The sequence below is a fragment of the Colobus angolensis genome, unplaced genomic scaffold, assembly GCF_000951035.1.
Source record: "Colobus angolensis palliatus isolate OR3802 unplaced genomic scaffold, Cang.pa_1.0 Scaffold14, whole genome shotgun sequence".
NCBI classification, from domain to species: Eukaryota; Metazoa; Chordata; class Mammalia; order Primates; family Cercopithecidae; genus Colobus; species Colobus angolensis.
The window spans coordinates 847,453-870,933 of NW_012114488.1; the positions used below are offsets into that span (position 1 = coordinate 847,453).

The following is a 23,481-nucleotide window of genomic DNA, read 5'->3' on the forward strand; positions in this document are numbered from 1 at the left end:
TAGGCTGGGCATAATGGCTCATGCCTGTAATCCCAGTACTTTGTGAGGCCAAGGTGGGTGGATCACCTGAGGTTAGGAGTTCAAGACCAGCCTGGCCAACATGGTAAAACCCTATCTCAACTAAAAACATTAAAATTAGCCAGGCGTGATGCGCGCCTGTAATCCCAGCTACTCAGGAGGCTGAGGCAGGAGAATCGCTTGAAGTGAGCTGAGATAGCACGACTGCACTCCAGCCTAGGAGACAGAGCACGACTCTATCTAAAAAAATAAAAAAAAAGATCTGAGTGGGGTGGGGTGGAGTCATTGAGGGGACCTTGGGGCTGAGAGTGACATGCTCTGATTTTTGTGGAGATTAGATGGGGGATGGGAGAAAGCGGGGATACCAGTTACAAGGTGGCTACAATAATCCAGATGAGAGTAACCTGGAAGAAAAGCAGAAGTAGAAAGTGGTGAGAAGTGGTCAGATTCTGGGTATCATATATTTTGAAGGTAAAGCTAATAGGATTTGCTGGTGCATTGAGTATGTGGTAAGAAAGGGAAAAATTTAAGTGACTAAGATTTTTTGGCCTAAACAAACTAGAAACATGAAATTGCTATTTACTGAGATAGGGAAGATTTGGGAAAGAGACAGTATATATTGGGACAGAGAGAAAATAGGTTCTTTTTTATTTTTATTTATTTATTTATTTTGAGACCGAGTTTCATTCTTGTTGCCTTGGCTGGAGTACAGTGGCACCATCTCGGCTCACTGCAGCCTCCACCTACCAGGTTCAAGCGATTCTCTTCCCTCAACCTCCCGAGTAGCTGGGATTACAGGCACATGCCAATACTTCCAGCTAATTTTTGTATTTTTAGTAGAGACGGGGTTTTGCCACGTTGGCCAGGCTGGTCTTGAACTCCTAACCTCAGGTGATCCACCTGCCTCAGCCTCCCAATGTGGTAGGATTACAGGCATGAGCCATTGTGCCCGGCCCATAAGTTCTTTTTCAGACATGACACATTTAAAATGCCTATTAGATATCCAAAGTAGATGAGGCTGAGAAGCAGCTACATATAAGAATCTGAATTCAGAGGACAGGTCTGAGCTAGTGATATAAATTTGGAAATCACCGTCTTCGTCCATTTGTGCTGCTGTAACAGGGTATGTGACATTGGGCAATTTATAAAGAACAGAGAATTATTTTCTCAGATTTGGAGGTTAAGTCCAAGATCAAGACCACAGCCTCTGGCGCAGCCTTCTTACCATGTTCTCATCTGGTAGAAGGAAGAAGAGCAAAAGATGCCAAATGCTTGGTGAAGCCTTTTTATTTTTTATTTTTGAGGTGAAACACATTTTTATTTGTTCATTAACCATTTATATTTTCTTTTTTTGTAAATTTTACTTTAAGTTCCAGGATACATGTGCAGAATGAGCAGGTTTGTTACATAGGTAAACATATGCCACAGTGGGTTGCTGCACCTATCAGCCCATCACCTAGGTAGTAAGCGCCACATGCATTATCTATTTATCCTGATGCTCTCCGTCCCCTCACCCTACCCTGACAGTCCCCAATGTGTGATGTTCCCCTCCCCATGTCCATGTGTTCTCATTGTTCAGCTCCCATTTATGAGTGAGAACATGCAGTGTTTGGTTTTCTGTTCCTATGTTAGTTTGCTGAGGATGATGGCTGAGAAGCCTTTTTAATAAAGGCCTTAATTCCATTCATAAGGGAGAAACCTTCATGACTTAATCACCTCTTAAAGAAGCCGCCTCTTACTATCAGCACACTGGCAACACCTGAATTTTGGAGGGGACGCATTTAAACCATAGTTGTCATCAATATTCAGATGGGACTAAAGTCATGAGAGTGAATGAGGTCACATTAAGTGGTGAGCACAGACAAAGAAGAAATGATGTCTGATGACCAGGCCCTAGGGTATTCCTGCATATCGAGGTCAGTTGATGAGGAGAAACCAACAGATGCTATTCAAAATGTGGCCAATGAGTAAGGGAAGAATCAAAAGAGTGGTACCCCAGAAGCAAAATGTTGTAAATATTCCAGTGTCTAAGATATAACCATGGAACTGGGTATTTGAGGTAAAATGGCATCCAAGAACATTTTCAGAAGTCAAGAAACGAGAATACTGGAAAGGTGTCTTTGTGGATGTTGAAATCACTAAGAATGTTGCCAAGAGTCACATTTAAAAGAGCGACAGTGAGTCAGGAGTCAAAACCTTCAAGGAGTGAGGAGAAGCAGGGGATCCCAGAGGTCTATAGGTAACTACAGCGTGATGGCAAGTCAAGTAATTGTGAATGTTCTGGAATGTTGAAGTTTCCAAGTCAAGTAATTGTGAATGTTCTGGAATGTTGAAGTTTCCAAGTCAAGTAATTGTTAATGTTCTGAAATGTTGAAGTTTCCAAGTCGAGTAATTGTTAATGTTCTGGAATGTTGAAGTTTCCAAGTCGAGTAATTGTGAATATTCTACAATGTTGAAGTTTCCAAGTCAAGTAACTGTGAATGTTCTGGAATGTTGAAGTTTCCAAGTCAAGTAACTGAATATTTTGAGCGATGGTAACAATTAGGTTGGCTATATGAAAGTGTTAATATTCAAATACATTTTACCTACAAAAATGGTAATTTTATATCTTCAACCACATATAACAGAACATGTGTAAAATATGTTTCAGTTGAAGCTGACTTTATAAGTCTATTATATAAGGAGACTTCAAAAAGTCCATGGAAAATGCATGCTACAAAAAAAACTATGCATGATTTCAAAATTTGTTTGCACCAAAATAAACTCATACTATCTTACTGTAATATATCTCAAAGGATCTAGCTGGAGGTACTAAGAAGAATAAGTCGTCAGTTAGAAAACAGTTCCTATCTGAGCAACACAAATTCTGTAAAATTGAAGCAAGAATATCAAATTTACAGTAAAGCTTTGGTGGAAGAACAGTGAAATCACAAATGCTTTACAAAAAGTTTATGGTGACAATGCCCCCAAAGAAATCAGCAGTTTACAAACAAATAACTCAATTTAAAAAGGGATGAGACAGTGTTGAAGATGAAACCCCCAGTGCCGGATCATTACATCCATTTGTGAGACAAAAATTCATCACCTTCATGCCCTAATTGAAGAGAACTAACCATTAACAGCACAAGTAACAGCCAACAGCATAGACATCTCACTGGTTCAGCTTACACAATTACAAATGAAAAATTAAAGTTGAGCAAACCTTCCACTCAGTGGATGCCAAAACCATTACACCCAGATCAGCTGCAGTCAACAGCAGACCTTTTAAATGAACTTTTTTTTTTCTTTCTTTTTTTTAGGAGTTTCACTCTTGTTGTCCTGGCTGGAGTGCAATGGCATGATCTCGGCTCACTGCAACCTCTGCCTCCCAGGTTCAAGCAATCCCCCCTAGTAGCTGGGATTATAGGCATGCGCCACCACACCTGGCTAATTTTGTATTTTCAGTAGAGATGGGGGTTTCTCCATGTTGGTCAGGCTGGTCTCGAACTCCCGACCTCAGGTGATTCGCCTGCCTCGGCCTCCCAAAGTGCTGGGATTACAGGCGTGAGCCACCGCGCCCGGCCTTAAATGAACATTTTAAACAAGTGAGATCAAGATGCTGAAGCATTTATTTGAAGAACTGTAATAGGATGGCTTTACCAGTAGGATCCTGAATACAAGGCACAATCAAAGCAGTGGCTTCCAAGAATTGCAAATGGTGCAGTCAAAGCAAAGGCAGACCAGGCCAGGTGCGGTGGCTTACACCTGTAATCCCAGCACTTTGGGAGGCCGAGACAGGTGGATCACTTCAGGCCAGGAGTTTGAGACCAGCCTGGCGAACATGGTGAAGCGTCGTCTCTACTAAAAATACAAAAATTACGCCAGGTGCAGTGGCTCACACCTGTAATCTCAGCACTCTGGGAGGCCGAAGCAGGTGGATCATTTGACGTCAGGAGTTTGAGACCCTGCTCATCAACACGGTGAGAGCCTGTCTCTACTAAAAATACAAAAATTAGCCAGGTGTGGCGGCACGCACCTGTAATCCCAGCTGCTCTGAAGGCTGAGGCATGAGAATTGCTTGAGCCTGGGAGGCAGAGGTTGCTGTGAGCCGAGATGGCGCCACTGCACTCCAGCCTGGGTGACAGGGCAATACTCCATCTCCAAAAAATAATAAAATATAAATATAGAAATACAAAATTAGTCAGGAGTGCTGGTGCATATCTGTAATCCCAGCTACTTGGGAGGCTGAGGCAGGTGAATTGTTTGAACCTGGGAGGTGGAGAGTGCAGGTGCAGTGAGCCAAGATTGCACCACTGCGCTCCAGCCTGGGTGACAGAACAAGACTCTCTCTCCAAAAACAAACAAAGCAGTCAAGAGCAAAGATCATGCCAACAGTTCTTTGTGATGCTCAAGGCATTTTGCTTGTTGATTTTCTGGAGGGCCAAAAAATGACAACATCTCCTTATTATTAATTTTGAGAAAGCAAAGCTCTAGCAGAAAAATGCCAGGAGATTCACCAGAGAGTCCTTCTTCACCATGACAATGCTCCTGACCATTCCTCTCATCAAACAAGGGCAATTTTGCAAGAACTTCCACGGGAAATCTTTCTGACTTCTTTTTGTTTCCTAATCTTAAAAAATCTGTAAAGGGCACCCATTTTTCTTCAGTTAATAAGGACTGCATTGACATGGTTAAATTCCCGGGACCCTCATTTTTTTTAAGGATGGACTAAATGGCTGGTATCGCTGACAATAGTGTCTTGACCTTCATGGTGCTTATGTTAAGAAATAAAGTTTATACTTTTTATCCTTTAACTTCATTGTCCATGAACTTTTTGAAGTCCCCTTGTATATATATATGTTATATTCTTTTTCACTTGCAAACTCCCTGAGATCTGGAACTTGTATTTCACTGCATATGTATCTTCCATAACACCTAGTAATCTGCTCTTCATTTAATGGTCATTTAGTACTTTCTGTACACACATTATTACTACGATTGTTATTGTTGGCTTCTCTTGTCATTTCAGGGTGACTGTCATACTCCTCACCTTTCTGAGCTGGGAAACAATTGAGAAATATACGCAGGCATTAGAAATATATACAGATTAGATTCTGCTTTCTTGTTCATTAAACAGAGAAAACAATTTTGACCTCAGGTCAAAATGGAATTCCAACACCTACTTTGGAATGAACTTGTGTACTCAGTCATTAGACAACAGCAAATGACTTTTCAGGGGCACAGCCGATTTCTAACAGGAGGGGAGTGAGCTGAGGGCAGGGTGAGGATGGAGGCGTAGGAACCGGATGTGCACCCTGCTGGCAGGAGGTGCTTATAGGCTCCATTCCTTGACTGCCTTCTCTCTACGTCTCCCAGAGCTCTCATTTTAGAGTGCTTTCTTCCAAACCTTCACAGCCATTATGTTATAACGTCATGATTTTAAAGTGTGTGTTGGTGATGTGTCACTTTGGGAAGATGTGGTCAAAGGCAGCAACTACTTTCACGTCCATTCTTGTCATCCAAGGCTTGCTGCAGTGCGATTAGCACTGTGGGCAGGCAGATCTACTACTGTGGGTAGGCAGATCTGAATGAAAGCGCCAGAAGAGAGGCCAGGCCATGCATGTTCAGTGATCTTTTCAACTAATTACCAATTAAATACATCTTTCCTTCCCTAGGGAGACATGAATGGAGGAGATTGCAGAGAAAGATGGATGTTTTCTTCCGAAAACATCTGATGCTAAATCCAGGTTTTGTGACACCTGAATCTTACACAATTTGAGTGGTCCTCCTTAAGGAAAAGAATACAAAATTACAAGTATAAAATTTGGTGAAAGGCTGGGAAGGGGCATGAGCAAGTGAAGGTACTAAAACTTAAGCTTCACAGATTTACTGTACATCCGCTTCTCAACAAGGGAGAAATGTCTATTTTTATGTATTAGTTAGGATGCTCTCAGATACAATAATTTAACTTACAAGCAAACCAACTTGTCCAAGCTTCAAAAACAGAGTAGTGGCTGATGTAAATGAAGAGTCCAGTTGTTGGACAGGATCTGGGGTTGGCTGATCTAGCATCTTGACAATGTCATCAATGACCCAGTTTCTTTCCATCTTTCCACCGTGTAGTCCACAGTATCAATTTCATCTTAGGCGACTCCCTTCAGGTTTATAGCATGCATGCCAGCAGCAATGGGGATTCCTAGCTTCCTCTTTCATATTAGAAGAGAGAAGACAAGGCCGAGCACGGTGGCTCACGCCTGTAACCCCAGTACTTTCGGAGGCCGAGGCAGGTGGATCACGTGAGGTCAGGAATTCGAGACCAGCCTGGCCAACATGGTGAAGCCCCATCTCTAATAAAAATACAAAAAATTAGCCAGGCATGGTGCCTGTAATCCCAGCTACTCAGGAGGCTGAGGCAGGAGAATTGCTTGAACCTGGAAGGCAGAGGTTGCAGTGAGCCAAGATTGTGCCACTGCACTCCAGCCTGGGCAACAAGAACAAAACTCTGTCTCAAAAAAGGAAAAAAAAAGAGAGAGAGAGAGGACAGTTGCCTCAATTATTGAGCAAACGTCCTGAGCTTCAAACCATGGCCTGTTTGGTTTAAGCGCTTGAGTGACTAAGGCCTAAGCCAAGCACTGTGGCAAGAGGTATAAGGAGACTTTAAATGTCGTAAGCCAATTGCGGCTCGCCCCGAGAGATAAGGGTAAGAATGTGTCTCATCTAAGTCACATACGGGCCACATAATGAACAGTGGAATTGAGGCTGGTGAAACATTCCCAATGTACAATATGCAACCAGATGGCAGAGCCTGGAAGAATGAGTGAAATGTATTGAAGTTTCAAGCTACTTGTTTGATTTACACGTTCTCCTCCATCTTTATTTTTCTTTACCACTAGACTGAAAGTCCAGGAGGGCAGGAATCATTTGATCACTATTACCCAGCACCTACATTAAGAGATCAATATGTGTGACAGAATAAATGAATTTAGCACGAACTTATTACTATAATTATTTTTGTAAAATGGAACTATGAAAAATGAAACTATGTGGAAATATGAAGTCAAAATGGCAAAAACATTGAGAGATGATCACATCTGAGTTAAACTGAAAATAATTTTGGGGTCAGAACCCTAGGTCTCATCAAGAAAAGTGGAAATAGAACAAAGTATTTTTTTAAGTGGCTCTTCAAATTCCAACATGTTCGGGTGTCAGGGGTTCAATGAGACATCAAAAATGTTTCAATAGAAACAGAAAGGTAAGTGCAAAATAAAGAATAATTAATATGGTGGGGAAGGGAGGGAGAGCATTAGGACAAATACCTAATGTATGCAGGGCTTAAAACCTAGATGATAAGTTGATAGGTGCAGCAAACCCCATGACACATGTATACCTATGTAACAAACCTGCATGTTCTGCACATGTATCGCAGTATTTAAAGTAAATTTTTTAAAAAAATAATATTTTATTTTGATATTATATGGAGAAACAATTACATTAAATGTGAGCACTAAATTTATAGTTTTGTAATGGAATAAAATATAGTATCAATATACCTCAAGCTGAAGGTGGTGATTTAACATTTTTTATCATCTAAAAATAAAACAAGCTGAGCACAGTGGCTCACGCCTGTAATCCCAGCACTTTGGGAGGCCAAGGTGGGAGGATCACTTGAGCCCAGGAGTTCGAGACCAGCCTGGGCACCACAGGGAAACCCTGTCTGCAAATAAAAAAAATCAGCTGGGCATGGTGGCTTGTGCCTGTAGTCTCAACTACTCGGGAGGCTGAGGCGGGAGGATAGCTTGAGCCCAGGAGGTTGAAGCTCAAGCTGTTCTCCTGTACCACTGTACTCCAGTCCGGGTGACAAAGTGAGAGAGACCCTGTCTCAAGAAAATAAGAGAACTAAAAATAAAACATTATCTTTTTTGGTGTGATAAAGCTGCTACAGAAAAAGAAACAATAATTTTGTATGGTTTCTGATTTTCCATTTTTAAACATCTTTTATTATCTAGATCCCTTCCTGAAGAGTTGAACAAAAACCTGTTTGAAACTCAGAATACATTTTAAATATATTAAGCCTTGAAAAAAATTAAGTAACCCATTGGTGTGGGGAAAAGAGAGATCAGACTGTTACTGTGTCTATATACAAAGAAGTAGACATAAGAGACTCCATTTTGTTCTGTCTTTGAGATGCTGTTAATCTGTGACCCTACCCCCAACCCTGTCCTTGCAAGAGACATGTGCTGTGGTGACTCAAGGTTTAATGGATTTGGGCTGTGCAGGGTGTGCTTTGTTAAACAAGTGCCTGAAGGCAGCTTGCTCCTTAAAAGTCATCACCATTCTCTTAATCTCAAGTACCCAGGGACACATACGCTGCGGAAGGTCGCAGGGACCTCTACCTAGGTAAGCTAGGTATTGTCCAAGGTTTCTGCCCATGTGATAGTCTGAAATATGGCCTTGTGGGAAGGGGAAGACCTAATCGTCCCCCAGCCTGACACCCATGAAGGGTCTGTGCTGAGGAGATCTAGTATAAGAGGAAAGAAGGCCTCTTGGCAGTTGAGATAGAGAAAAGCATCTGTCTCCTGCCTGTCCCTGGGCAATGGAACATCTCGGTGTAAAACCCAATTGTATGTTCTGTTTACAGAGATGGGAGAAAACCGCCTTAGGGCTGAAGGTGGGACGTGCTAGCGGCAATGCTGCTCTTTATGCACTAAAAAGGTTTATGGAGATATTTGCATATGCATATCAAGGCACAGCACTTTTCCTTAAACTTATTCATGTCACAGAGATCTTTATTCATATGTCTTACTGCTGACCTTCTCCCTACTATGATCCTATTATCCTGTCACTTCCCTTTTTCTAAGATGGTAAAGATAATGATCAATACATACTGAGATAATGATCAATAAATACCAAGGGAATTCAGAGACCGGTGCCGGTGGTCTGAGTTAGCTTTGATAATTCTTCAGGTGAAGTAAATGAGCAAGCACTGAAGAAAATATTATCAAATGCCACAAAGAATGTGGTAGGTTGGTACAAATTCGATTGTCATTCAGATCAGATCATGACATTTAGAGACAGACTGCTTCACAAAAACTTGCAGGAGCATTTTTCAAACCAAGACCTTCTTTTTCTGCTATGAACGCCAAGTATCATAACAGAAAGCTGCTCTACTCATCGACTGGAACATGCCTTATATAAACCTCAAAAATGACTTTTTCACAGGGTACCTACAGTGGTTGCCAATCTGGGCATGTGTGAACAAACAGGTTATAAAACTGTATCAGGTTCCTGTATGTCTGCTGGTTTTAGCCTAGCAGTACAAACACACAGCTCTAAATTTTTTCAACATGGATCCTTAAAGGAGGTACATAAGATAAATGAAATGTATGCTTCATTACTGTTTGGGTGAGGGAGAAGGGACAAAATGGAGGAAGGTGAACAAGATGGAGCAGTACCTGTTGTTTCCGGGTTCTTCATCACCAACTTACCCGCGCGAGGGAAAATGCAGCCCGCCCCGGGAAAATGCAGATCAACTGAGCACCTGCCACGTGACCTCAATCTGAGGAAACCGAAATTTACCCAGCCACGCCTACAGAGACGCCCCTGTCATGCCCTTATCCCGCCCACTGCCCTCCCCCTTGCAGTACCAATGCATAAAAGTCCGCCGCCAGCAGGAGCTCATGTGACTTCTTCGGCTCCCGCATTCGTGGACCCAGGAACCTCACCCGAGAGCAACAGCACGACTTCCCTGGCCCCCCACACCTGAGGACCAGAGAACCTCCCCCAAGAGTGTGTGCATATTTGCAATAAAGGGCTGCCACTTTCTTATGTACTTTGGCCTCATGTTTAATTACTTAGCTATCCTAAATTAAGTTACATTAAATTAAATTAAGACAATTACAAGAGGAATTAAGAGTATATGCAAAAAAGTGGAACACAGTGAACAAGCAGTAGATAAACTAGTAAAGGATGTAAACAGATTAAAAAGAGAAACTGAAAAAAGGAGATGAGCCCAGAGTCAGGCAGCACAGGAGAAGAGAATCCAAAAACCCTCAGAACATTTTTCTTTGTCAAGCATTACGGTCCTTTTTTCCAGAATCTAAATGTCTTCATTCATGTGTTATGTCTAAAAACTAGACATGTTTCTAAAGGTAGCTGTAACAACAACCACTATCTTGCTGTAGTAGACAATCTGAACTTAATGGTAGAACACACATTCCTGAAGCTAGTCCAGCTAGTACACCACAAATGATTAAGCATAAAGCCTTAGACTTAGCTGGCAATTCAAGAGATCACAGCAGGCAGATCACGAGGTCAGGAGATCGAGACCATCCTGGGTAACACGGTGAAACCCCGTCTCTACTAAAAATAAAAAAATTAGCTGGGTGTGGTGGCGGCACCTGTACTCCCAGCTACTCGGGAGGCTGAGGCAGGAGAATGGTGTGAACCCAGAAGGCGGAGCTTGCAGTGAGCCGAGATCGCGCCACTGCACTCCAGCCTGGGAGACAGAGCAAGACTCCGTCTCAAAAAAAAAAAAAAAGGTCATGGCTGTTAGACACATAAGACAAACCATCTAAAACAGATACTGATAGTAGTAACCAATAAAAAAAAAAAAAAAAATCCAAAATGAGCAGCCCAGAAACAGCTGAAGAGACTGAAAAAGATGAAGGTTTTGGTGAACATTCACCGTCTTCCACATTTTGATCCTTTTAACCTTAAAAGGAGATTTTTAAATTTGGCTGATGGGTAAAGCCAAACATTTTTATTGTTTTTACTAGGTTGAGCTACTTGCAGTAATACAGGTAAGTTCATTTGTTTTTACTATGTTCACCTGTTTGCAGTAATCCACAGATAAGTCTTAGTGCATTTATTTTACAAAGTACTTTTTCGAACATCAGATGCTTTTATTTCCAAACCTTTTTTCACCTTTCAATAAGTTGTTGAGGGAAAGGCTTATGCAGACACATTCTTTAGAATTGGAAAAGTGAGGCCAGGCACAGCGGCTCACAGCTATAATCCCAGCACTTTGGGAAGACAAGGCAGGAGGACTAACAGGCCAGGATTTAGAGACCAGCCTGGGCAACACAGTAAGACCCATCTCAATTAAAAAACAAAGTATCGGAAAAGCAAGAATAGCCTTATTTTCATAACGTGGGAAGGAATTTATATGAAAATTTATCTGAGTCATTAAAATTCTCCTTAAGTGATGATTTTTTAGAAGTACACTATGGCTAGAGTTGCCAGATAGAATGCTGGATATCACGCAATAAATTTGTAAAACATGATCTAAAATTTAAATTTGTCCTACATTTGTACTTGCTAAATCTGGCAGCCTTAATTATTACGTAACTATAACCCAACACAAACAGTAATTTCTCCCCTAGTTTGGAGTCCTTTGCCCGAAATTGAGCAAATCCATAATTTTGAGTACAGTATAAGCCTGGTAATCCAGTGTGTTTGGGACAGGTCAGTGGAACTCAGAACTGATACATATATACATACATGTTTATCACCTTCAGTGTCTATTAGATATAAATCATCTTTTTATGTAAAAGACACTACTGGTTTGAGGATAGACTTGTCTAGGAATATTTTATCCTCCTGTTGACAGCACCACTATACATCCCAATGTAACATTTCTACAAAGGGAAGATCTCTTAACCAGGCATACTTAAATTTGCTAGTTAGAAAATCATTCTGAGCAGTTTTAACTCCATTCAATTGAATGGTATATTATATTGTATGAGCTATTTGGGGACCAGATATAATGACAGTCATACAGAACCACTTTTATTCAACATATGTAAAATGTGATGAGTTAACATTTTAAATAAGCGATCTGCTTAATGAACCTTGATTGATATGAAGGGGAAGTGTCATTCTTTACGTCACTCCTGAAACACTTTTCTATCCAAAGGTTGGTTTGAGTCAGTATTGGCATCACACAAGCACTTACTATAAAAAAAGTTTATTGGTGGCAATGTGATAGAATTTATTCCCGATATCTGATGTTATAAACGTTAGGGTCCCTGAAATATGCAGGATCCTTGTATGTAACTGGCATAAACCCTGTAAAGAGATAATTAAAGTTCTTGACAAAGCATAATGAGCACAGTTTCAGCTAGCTCAATTCAGTTGTTGAGGTGCTCTTTCTTACCCATTATTTGAGCTCTCTTAATCGCTTTTGTGATTTGTTTCTTCCCACAAAGACCTGTAAAATAAAAAGCTTCCTTATTCATAAAAAAGTCAATAAAGTTAAAAAAAAGTTTATTTCTCAAACTGAAACATTATTTCCATATCCCTTGACCTTTTAGTACACATTTTTGTATATTCAGTTTTACTAAATCAAGTCAAACCTGTTCCAAGTAATGTGGTGTTATATGTGACAGGTTTCATTTAGGGTGGGGTGGCTAGGTTGCAATGCTTTTAAATCAAGGCTCCACCTCAGGAACCTAGGAATGTTAGGTAGGAGATTAGGAAGTCCACGGCTTGCCAAGAACTTCAGCTATTCCATAAACAATCTGATTACATATGCTGACTCTGGCACGCTAAGCAGGTTATCCAAGTCTTAAACTTGATGCTTCTTTACAGTATTGAACCACCCTTTCCATGGACATAATCATGCATTTGTACATGTAAATACCATTTTCCATGAACAGATCAGTATGCCAAAAACCACTGCAAAGTCTCCTACACACACCTTGCCTTGACTTTCTGTATATTTCTAGTATTAAAGAATGGTGTAGGCAAAAAAATAGAGATATGTGTAAGAAAAAAAAGACATGCCGGGCGCGGTGGCTCACGCCTGTAATCCCCACATTTTGGGAGGCCCAGGCGGGCGGATCACGAGGTCAGAGGATTGAGACCATCCTGGCTAACACAGTGAAACCCATCTCTACTAAAAATACAAAACAATTAGCCGGGCGTGGTGGTGGGCGCCTGTAGTCCCAGCTACCCGGGAGGCAGGAGAATGGCGTGAACCTGGGGGGCAGAGCTTGCAGTGAGCTGAGATCACACCACTGCACTCCAGCCTGGGCGACAAAGCGAGACTCCGTCTCAAAAAAAAGACATGCATAAAATGGTTTAATTTTAGGGAAGTAGATTTACATTTTATCTGAAAAGAATATCAGTATATAATAGGCCTTTGAAAGTTAGATGCATAGTTCTACGAAAGTGGTGCCTAAGAATAGTATGCCAATCGACAAATTTTTTCCATAAACTGATTTTGCTAGACTACCTAATCACCAATTAACATCCTCTTGTAGGGAAAAATATGCTCGGTGACATGTTTAAATCGCGCTCAAAAGTACTGAAGAGGAATGATCTTCAAATCAAATAGCTATTTGATTTAGTAATAACAACTAAAAGATGGGGATCCTCTTCTTCTTGCCACACTTATTTTAAGCTCCAAGGTAATTCAATAGATTCAACATTTAACACGTGTATTCAACATTACACATTTTTTTTCTGGAGTGAAATGGCTCTGAATGCCTTACAGAGTTTGCCCTGCTCTCCTTAACTCTCTTACTTTATCTATTAATACTTCTTTCTTCTTTTCCCCTTGTTCCTTCTGTGCCAGACCCACACACGTCTGCTGTAACTGAACATGCCAGGCACATTCTCCCTTTTAAGCCTTTTAACAGCTGCTGTCTCTGCCTAGAATACTCTTTCTTGGGCACACACAAAACTAGCTTCCTGGCCTCCCTCAAACTTCTGCTCAAACTTCACCTCCTTAATCATGTCTATCTGTCCCTCTTATTTAAAACTGTGACTACCACTTCTGATCTTCACATTTGATGCCCCTGGCCCCCCCTTTTTCTCTACAGCATTTATCACTAACATCCCATGTAATTTTCTTACCTATTATGTTTATTGTCCATTTCTCACCTAGAATATAAGCCTCAGGGTGGAAGAACTTTGTCTTTTTGTTGTTCACTGCTTATCCCCAGAGTCAGGAGACATGCTTGGCACATTGTAGGTCCGCAGTAAATATTTTTTGAATTAATAACGAATATTTCTACCATCTGCTAGCTTACTGTTCATGCAGGAACTCAAATGTGTTTTAAGCATGTGGTATGTTTCAAAAGTCAAACTTCCTCCTTAAGGAGAACACTGTCATCTACTCCCCCTTTAAAAAAAAATAGGAAAAAAAGCAAAACAAAACACCTTCTCATTTCCCCACCTCCAACAAAAAGATTGTTGAGTTTTCTAAAGAAATAATACAAATGGATAAAACTGCAATTTGTTGTCCTTTCTCTCTCAAAAAAAAAAAAAACTATATATGGAGATTTCGGTAGCGTGCTGAGGTTCATCAAAGCACTAGAACAATGCTGCTTGAGACTTCAGAGGTTCATTCAGGAAGTGCAACTCAGAGGGCAGGATTTCCTGCTGGATTGTGAAATCCAACCCGGTCACCTACCCGCGCGACTGCATCCACGGACTGCACGAAAGCCAAGCGAGTCTCCCTGCCGAGCTACTCGCTTGCGCCTCCTCCCAGGCTGAGCTTTGCCCCGCCCACCTGAGTCCTTCGCCAGTTAGGAGGAAAAGCAGCCGCTTAATGAACAGCAGAGTTTGGCTGGGAGATAAGGCTCGCGGGTCCCACCTGGCCTCCTCCCCAAGTCTAAGCGCGCTTTTCACCGAGGCCTCAATTCTGGGACTTGGCAGCTCTGCTGTGAAAGCCCAAGTGGGTAACCAACAGCCTGGAGAACCCTAGTGGATTCATTTCTCTCTTCCTCCTCGGCCACTCAACTGCTCCTTGTCCCTGACCCCGCGGTGGGGATGAATAACTCATTTCGGGCCCGCTTTCCTCAGAGGGCAAACATGGGTCAGGGTGGGATGTTACATTGGTGTTGAGACTCTTTGGATCCGTTTCGTGGGTACCGAGGACACTTGAATACCCAAGCCAGGCTGCACCCGCCCGCCGGAGTCACCCCGCCGAAGCTGCGCGGGTGAAGCTCCCGGCCCCACCCACGGGGCGGGGCTCCGGCTCGGTCCGACCAGTGCCCGCGGTGGGGGAGGACGATGGATCAGGCCACGCGCCAGGGGCGAGCGCGACTCTCCTGCTGGTCCCTCCCCAGCCTGGAAGGCGCTCTCTCTCTCTCTACGCCACCCTTTTCAGGGCACTGAAAAGCCCCGTCCTCTCCTCCGATTCCCGCCTCCTCCGAGTGCTCCCCCAGTGCCTGGGATGGTGCGGTCCCAGGTCGCGGGTCACGCGGCGGAGGGGGGCGTGGCCTGCCCCCGGCCCAGGAGGCTCTTCTCTTTGCCTCTGCTGGCGTCCGAGGAGTGGCGTTGGCTCCCGGAACGATGCTGGGCCGGAGTCGCCTCGCCTTAGTCCTCCTGGCTGCCGCCGTCAGCTGTGCTGTAGCGCAGCACGCGCCGCCGGTGAGTGAGCTTGAGCCGAGGCGCGGAGAGGGGCGTGCAGGTGCGGATGGAGGCGCAGGTGTGGCGGGGCGGGCGGGGACGACGAACACCTGGTGCTGAGCAGCGTCTTTTCGGGGGTCTGTGGTTTCGCGCACAGGGATGTGGGTGCAAAGCGGGCTGGTGAACCCCGTCCTCGGTTGATTCGGTGCTACCTGGATGGAACTAGAACACCTTTAAAGGAAATCCTAATGTCTGCAGGATACCTGGAAGTGATTCGCATATTCGCAAATTTGAGTGAGTGTACTTGAATAACCAGTTCCAGGCTCTTGCATTTTGAACTGTTTAGATAAAATGTTCTGGTAGACCTGTGTGCATTACTCAATCAAGGACAGACTGCCTGATGGCCAGCTGCTTTCTTCCCAAGAAGTTCAGGAGCTCAGCTCAGGATACTGCAGGGCCCTGGGAATCGCTGAGTGGTCCCAAGCCTGGGCGGTGCTAGCAGCCCAGGGCATGCCCCAGAGGGCCCCCTGTGGCCTTTGCACCCAAGTCATGGGATCGCCTGTCCCGTGGCTCTTTCCCACGAGCAAGTCACAGGGCCACGGACTTCCTAACTGCAAGAGACAGTGAGGGACTAGCGTGACTCTTTTATTTCACAGAAGAGGAAATAGACCTAGAGTGAGAAAATCTTTAGCCAGAGGTTACACTATTGTTTACTGAACATGCCTAACGCCCGAGTACTCTTAACGCTAGTACTCTTTCATAATTCATTTCTTTATAAAGCAGTCAGACTGCGTTTGTCTTTGCCAACAGACCGGATAAGTAGGAACCTGGCGCATCTAGCCTGAGGCTGGATATGAGATGGTCTTGAATAGCTTAGGTAGGTTATTGAAAGTGGAAGTAAGATGTACTTTCTCTTCTTTTATACCAGTAAGGAGAAATTCTTTAAAATCATGTTGGGATATGACTTAGCCATTAAAATTGATATAATGTTTAGCAGATAAAAGTAGAATCCAGAATAGTGTATACAGTTTTTCTTGTAATAGGAAAATGCACAGAACATATATGCGGACTCGATTGAAAGGCCGTAAAATAAAATTGCTCTACCGTGGGTAGGGAATTAATTTGCTTGAGGGTAGTTGGTATTACGGGAATTTTGAAAGAGTTTGATACTTTGCTACTGTCAGGGCCCTTCATTCAAAGACCACCAGGAACACACTATGAGTTGAACAAATTGGGTTTAGTGTTCTTTGAGGCATATGAGAACACACACCATGAGCGACGGTGGGTTATAGAAAAAACCCACTACAGAATTTGAACTTTGGTTGCATGATTTGGGGTAAGACTAAGGAACCGGGCTTTGCTGTGTAGATAGAATGCTGTTAGATGAGTTAATGGGTGCAGCACACCAACATGGCCCATGTATACATATGTAACAAACCTGCACGTTGTGTACATGTACCCTAGAACTTAAAGTATAATAAAAAAAAAAAAAGAGGAAAAAAAAAGGAAGTGGGGCATTTCTATCACTAAGGAAGCAACAGCCATTCTACTTAGCAAGAGAAGGGGATGCTTGGTGTTTTGTGCGTTCCAGGTGACCTTGTTTTTATCTGTGCTTAGACAAAATCCTCAAGTGGCATTGCTTTGTCTTTCTTTGTCACGTCTCAGAATAATCTTATCCGAGGTAGCTATCTGTGAGATAGTTTATGTCCAGGAGGAAAGCAGAGCTTACCTGGCTGTGAGTGTCAGATGGGCTTGTAATAATATTGAGGTATAGCTGTGGGACTCAGAGCAGTTTCGGGTGTTGGAGGCTGTTTTTTCTTCTTTCTCAATAGCTTTATTTATTCTAGCAAAAGTGTTTTGATAGCTATTTTCAGAAGAAGAATCAACAACCTCTCAATGGATATAATAGTTCTTACCTAAAACAGCGATTATCAAAGTCTAGTCTGGCCACTGGTGTCAGTTGGGGAAGCTGTTTTCAATGAAATTAGAAAAATAAGAATGCAAAACTAAAATTATAAATTTAGAATGTTAATCTTTATTCTGATTGTATGGACTTCCAGTTTTCATTGTTACTAACATGTTCTTAAAAATCAGCTAACGGCAGAGGTAGATGTTATGGGCATGGAATTTGTTTTGTTTTAACATCTCCATTTGACAGAATAAAAATTTGGACCCTCCTGTGCCGAGGCCTCATTATTTTTTTTTTACTGGCCTGGAAAATCCTGGGATCCATGGGCCGAAGGACCTTTAGAACCTTAGAGAAGTTCCGTTTATTCATTCTCTGAGAAGAATAAGCAGTCTTTCGGTTGGAGTCGTTATATGATAAACTATTGCCTCATGGTAACAAAAGATATTTCAAAACTACTTTTGATAAATATGAATGATGAGAGCTGGCTTTAAATTGGAAACAAGTCATTTGATTTGGAACAGCTGTAGGGCTTTTTTGTTTGTTTTTGAGGCTTTTCACAATATTCATATGTTAAGGTCCTCCTGAGTTTTTCTTCATTATTGATTTTTTTAGGAGCCTATTAAGAGATGATGGTGAAGAGAGTGGCACAAGAAATGTCTGGAGAGACAGCACCAGATGACATCATCCAGGGTTCTGTAGACTGTTACTAAGGATTCAGAAATTTATCCTAAAAAATGGGAGGATCTGGAACCAGCCAATGGGAGGCCATTAAATGGTTTTAGACAAGATAACATTTTCACTTTAAAAAGATGAATCTGGATTGGAGGGCAGCAAGGGTAGATGTGAGGAGACTGGTCCAGAAAAGAAAACAGGATGCATTGAAGGATGGTGGCACCAGGGGTGAGGGAGAGAAGTAGATGTTCTAGAAAAAAATCAGGGCGAATGAGCAGAAGGAAGGATTGGGTAAGGATGAGGGAGTGAGGTGTCAGCGTGACTTGCACATTACCGAAGTGCTTCACTGGGCGAATGGTGGCCTCAGTGCCAGGGAACATGGGGAGGGGAAAGCTTGGGGGCTAAAGAATGGGGATCGTTTTCATTTGGGGTATGTGTTAAATTTCAGGTGGCAGAGAGACATTCAGCAGGCCACTCGTACTGGCACTCAGAAGAGAAACACTGAGAGTCATTGGCATAATGATATTATTTGAAGCCCTTGGAGCAGATGAACTCACCTAGAAAGAGGATTAGAGAAAGAGAAGAAAAGAGAACTAGGCAAAGGCTAAGTAACTTGCACATGTATGTGTCAGGAAGAGGAGAAATTGCCAAAGTTAAAACAGGACAGGCTGGGCACCGTGGCTCACGCCTGTAATCCCAGCACTTTGGGAGGCCAAGGCGGGTGGATCACCTGAGGTCGGGAGTTTGAGACTAGCCTGCCCAACATGGGGAAACCCCATCTCTACTAAAAATACAAAAATTAGCTGGGCTTAGTGGCTCAGGCCTGTGGTCCCAGCTACTCAGGAGGCTGAGGCGGAAGAATTGCTTGAACCTGGAAGGCAGAGGTTGCAGTGAGCCAAGCCTGGGCAATGAGCGAAACTTCCTCACACACACACAGACACACATACACACACACACACACACACGCACACACACACACACACACAAGACAAAACAGAAGACTAAGTGGGACAGGAAGCTCAGGGAAGAGACTAGGACGGGTTAACTATGTTGAGTATTATTGAGATGTCAATAGTATTATGATACTGGGCAACTGGAGGTCATTGGTCACCTCAGCCAGAGCAGTGTTGGGGGCAGAAAATCGCTTGCAGTAGGCTGAGGGTGATCAGCAGGAAAGGAACTACAGAGATGGCTGCTCTCAGTAATAAGTCTGACCCACTTCATAAGATGTGTGAAGATGAGGCCGGGCACGGTGGCTCAAGCCTGTAATCCCAGCACTTAGGGAGGCCGAGATGGGCGGATCACGAGGTCAAGAGATCGAGACCATCCTGGCTAACATGGTGAAACCCCGTCTCTACTAAAAAATACAAAAAGAAACTAGCCGGGCGAGGTGGCGGGCGCCTGTAGTCCTGGCTGCTCTGGAGGCTGAGGCAGGAGAATGGCGTAAACCCAAGAGACGGAGCTTGCAGTGAGCTGAGATCCGGCCACTGCACTCCAGCCTGGGCGACAGAGCAAGACTCCGTCTCAAAAAAAAAAAAAAAAAAAAGATGTGTGAAGATGAAACATAATGGCTTAGTAATTAATTGCCAAAGTAAACTTGTAAACTTATTTTCATACATCAGCTTCTCATATGAGTTAATGGCATATGTCAACATTGTTGACATTAGCTATTGAATCAGCTTCATTTAACAATGATTTTCACACAGTTGCCAGAAATCTCATAGACCCCATCTGGCCCAGGAATTTATTGTGCTTCATCTGCTTTTCCCTACTTCTGCCAAAGAAGGAAGACACAGGTGTAATCCGTTCACTTATTCAACAAATACTGCTTGCCTACGATGTGCCTGACTCCTAAATGCTGGGAATGCGTCAGCCAATGAGATAGATGAGGTCCTTCCTCTCATGGAGGGTTTAGTCACATTCCTTTGACTTAAATATCGGTAGCGTAATAGGATGCCATCGCATCAAAGCCCAGAAGACAAGTGAAAACATTTACAAGCTCATGTGACTTGTTATACACATAAGAAACCTGCCTCTTCGTATTCAGTGTTTCTGCTGCGTTGTACATAAGAGGACATTATAGGAAAAACTTGTCTGGAAAATAGTTGTTGATGAATTCAAGAATTGATTGAAAAATTGTCTTGCTAGGGTTGTTTGGCTTCTGATGGGTATGAAAACTGACATGAGGTATATCATTTTAGATTATCTTTCATTGTCTCTTTCTCAGTATTTGAATAAGACAAGCACACAAGGGCTTTCTGGACTTTGAAAGTTCATTGTTAGACGCATACATTTCATTGAGGGTCTCCTAATTCTGTAGGGCTCAAATATTTTAAGGAACTGTACAAGTTATGTCATTTTTTAAGGGTCTGGAGCATTCATTGAGACCTTAATGAAATACTGTTGTCTTTATATTTTTGTGTTTTTTAGAACGTTATGTTCAGTAGCTCTGTAATTAGTTTCTTTTAATGAGTGGGGAGGACAAAGAGGCTTAAGTTTCTATCAAATAACCAGAAGAATTAGAGAATTTGCTGACCCAAGCAGTCTTTTAAAAACACTTTCCAGAGAGTTTTTTTTTTTTTTTGAGACGGAGTCTCGCTGTGTCGCCCAGGCTGGAGTGCGGTGGTGCTGTCTCGTCTCACTGCAACCTCCACCTGCTGGGTTCAAGCAATTCTCCTGCCTCAGCCTCCCAAGTACCTAGGATTACAGGCACATGCACCACACCCAGCTAATTTTTGCATTTCTAGTAGTGACGAGGTTTCGCCATGTTGGCCAGGCTGGCCTTGAACTCCAGACCTCAGGTGGTCCACCCACCTCAGCCTCCCAAAGTGCTGGAATTACAGGCATGAGCCACTGCATCTGGCCCAGAGAGCTTCACATGCATGAAAACATCAGATTTTTACCACTTCTCTCCACTCTGAGGAGACAACTAGGGGGCAGGGAGAAAGGTAGGGAAGGGGAGGGAGAGAGAGGGAAAGAGAAAGAGAGGGACTGGGGGGAGAGGGTTAGAAAGAATTGATTCTAAGTTGGATTTTGTTTCCTGTGATAGAGTGTAACATAGTATACCATCCCGACCACATAATCTCTGTTCATGTCATCTGTTTCTAATATTTATGTATCATCTATTTAAGTTTCTACTTACCTTAATAGAGTTGTCTGTTATCAAAAGTGTGTATAAAGTTGGGGATAGTAAGAAACTTTAAATAACATTAAATAAGTTCATTATAATTCTGTTTTAGGGCTACTCATGGGTTTTGAAGCTGTGTCTCCCTATAGAATTCTTTTTTGAGGGTGAGGAAGTAGCTCTTTTTTCCACCCTACCCCTAAAACTAACCTTTTTGCATAAATGACTTCGGCGTTCATGCCATGTGAGTCCCTGAAATACTGTAGTCTCATAGCTGCTGACTTTCTTATTTTCTCTCACATTTATCCTGTTTTCTTGCAATCAGATTCTAGGCCAATTTCATGTTTGTTTGTTGCAAACAAGAGTCGTTATCAACCTCAGACTCCCACATGTATTGTTGCTAGCTTGCTCTTTAGCTCTTACTTCTGGACATGTATTGTTGCTAGCTTGCTCTTTAGCTCTCACTTCTGGACATGTATTGTTGCTAGCTTGCTCTTTAGCTCTTACTTCTGGACATGTATTGTTGCTAGCTTGCTCTTTAGCTCTTACTTCTGGTGCAGGTCACAGTCTCTTCGAATCCTTGACAGAGCATTTTCAGCTTCGCTCACAGTTGTCTAGTAAGGAATGTGCCTATAATTTGATGTTTATTTTGGCTTTGGAACCCAGGGTGTGCAAATTTAATTATTAGAGAGGCATAGGAGTCATTAATTTGCCCAGTTGATTCTAGTGGTCGTCAGAAGCCCTGAACTAAGTGCAGATTATCGTTAGGAATTAAGTTGAGGCATTGGTTTTATTATCTCTGTGGGAAGCTGTTCGATAGAGCAGGGGAAGCCATTGACTCTGATTCTGTCACCAGGTGTGTTAACTTTCTGCAAGTCACTAATGGAGCAGGGTCTTATGTCCACAACATGATCATAAAGTTAAGCACTTGGGTTAAGTACCCATCACAGTATTCCCAACTCATAGGAAAACAATGGTCAGATACACAAGAAAATATAGAGCGGAGTATCTCATCACAGCAGAATTTATTTACAAATTTTACAAAGTAAAATTAAGCTGCAACCCAAATAAGTCTCTAAGTAGCTCATTAGCAAAATAAGGAAAGCCATTTACCAATGGTGGGTTAACTAAATTGTATTCGATTGTAGCAGCAGAAATGTTGTGTCCAGGGAAAATGAAATTATTTTACATGTCGTTAAATGAGAACCCTTGTCCTGGACTTCGGGAGCAACATCAATATCAATTGAAGAACAAAGCATGTGATTTTTGAATGATTTTTCTTGACTCTCACCGTACCGATGACTGATCAGTTGTTGATATTTATTAGATGATCAGTGCCAAGTCTGAAGTGACTGAAGAGTTAGCCTCTGAATCATCTGTGTAAAACAACTGTAGGCGAGGATGTTTTCAAAGAAGTTGAGAAAATAGCGATTCAGTATAACCTGAAATGGAATCTGCCAAGATATATACAAATTGACAGTGCTAATGTTTGTGAGTAGAAAATGCTGAGTTGAGCAAATTCACAAAACTTGTGAACATGCAAGGTGTTTAAAGCTTATGGTTATTTATTACAATATTCCTTTTCAGGTAGTTTGTGGAAAGTATTGGAATCTCACATGTGTTATTGAACCAGCAGTGTAAACCATGAGCTTCATTTGCTCTTGTGGATATAACCATCATCATTTCTGTGAATTTTTGTCAGAAATAGAGGTCGGATATCCTGATGTCTCTTGTGACAGAGCCATTAGATGGCTTGGTAGCTATGAAGTTTTGCAGTCTTCGAGTTCACAGTTGAGACTGAAGTTTTTCTAAACAAGAACTGCCCCCAGCCACTATTATTGAACATGAATGACTTTGGAAATTAGCTTTTGCTACAGACTTGATATTGTTTCTTAATGAATTCAACCCAAAATTATAAGACAAAGCCACACATATATGAGAAACTTACACTGTGGTAAGGCAAATTTGACAGCTAATGTTTGAATCACAGGTAATGTCAACCTACTTTATATATTCCCCGTGTTACCAAAGTTAAAACAAGATGCTAGACCCCCATTCTTACATGGCTTTGCAGCAGATACATTTTCTGAGCTCAAGCTACAGTTCCAAGAGTTTTCTTACCTACTCTACTTTATCTTATTTTGGGTTTGTACTTTTTTAAAACAATTATTTTGCTTTCACAGTACTGGTTCTCCAGAGGAAAGGAGATAAATACACTTGATACGTTGAATGAGTAACAAAAGAACCATAAATCTGTGTGGACTTTTTTTGGATAAGTTTAGGAGAAGATTCTGTTTTGCCACTAAGCTTGGACAGCTCTCCCTAAAACAGTCTCATTCATTCATTCATTGTCTCAGGCAGTGACCTCAGTGTTGGGGGCCGTCCTCGCCTCAAGGAGCACAGAGTCTGGTCTTGATGAGGA

The 23,481-nt window shown here is 42.3% G+C and overlaps 1 protein-coding gene, 1 long non-coding RNA gene and 1 pseudogene across 5 annotated transcripts in view; 2 read left to right on the forward strand and 1 right to left on the reverse strand.

Annotated features, from left to right (window-relative positions):
- Positions 1-341: 341 nt before the first annotated feature.
- LOC105506655 lies at positions 342-14,340 on the reverse strand. Its single transcript, XR_001000964.1, has 3 exons — positions 13,882-14,340; positions 12,152-12,205; positions 342-422 (listed from the first exon to the last, which is right to left on the reverse strand). It is a non-coding gene; the product is annotated as an uncharacterized LOC105506655 (long non-coding RNA).
- On the forward strand, positions 8,946-10,698 carry LOC105506654 (annotated as a pseudogene).
- A 20-nt stretch (positions 14,341-14,360) lies between the features above and the next one.
- The window catches only part of ASAH1 (N-acylsphingosine amidohydrolase (acid ceramidase) 1), a 30,435-nt gene continuing 21,314 nt past the window's right edge, over positions 14,361-23,481 (forward strand). The window contains exons 1-2 of one of the 4 annotated variants that reach the window (XM_011934865.1): positions 14,551-14,681; positions 15,072-15,375. In XM_011934865.1, coding sequence (XP_011790255.1) covers positions 15,298-15,375 — 78 coding nt within the window. In that variant the 5' untranslated portion in view covers positions 14,551-14,681; positions 15,072-15,297. Of the gene's footprint in view, positions 14,682-14,978; positions 15,376-23,481 lie in introns of those variants that run through there. The other 3 variants (XM_011934863.1, XM_011934866.1, XM_011934864.1) reach the window with 3 other exon arrangements.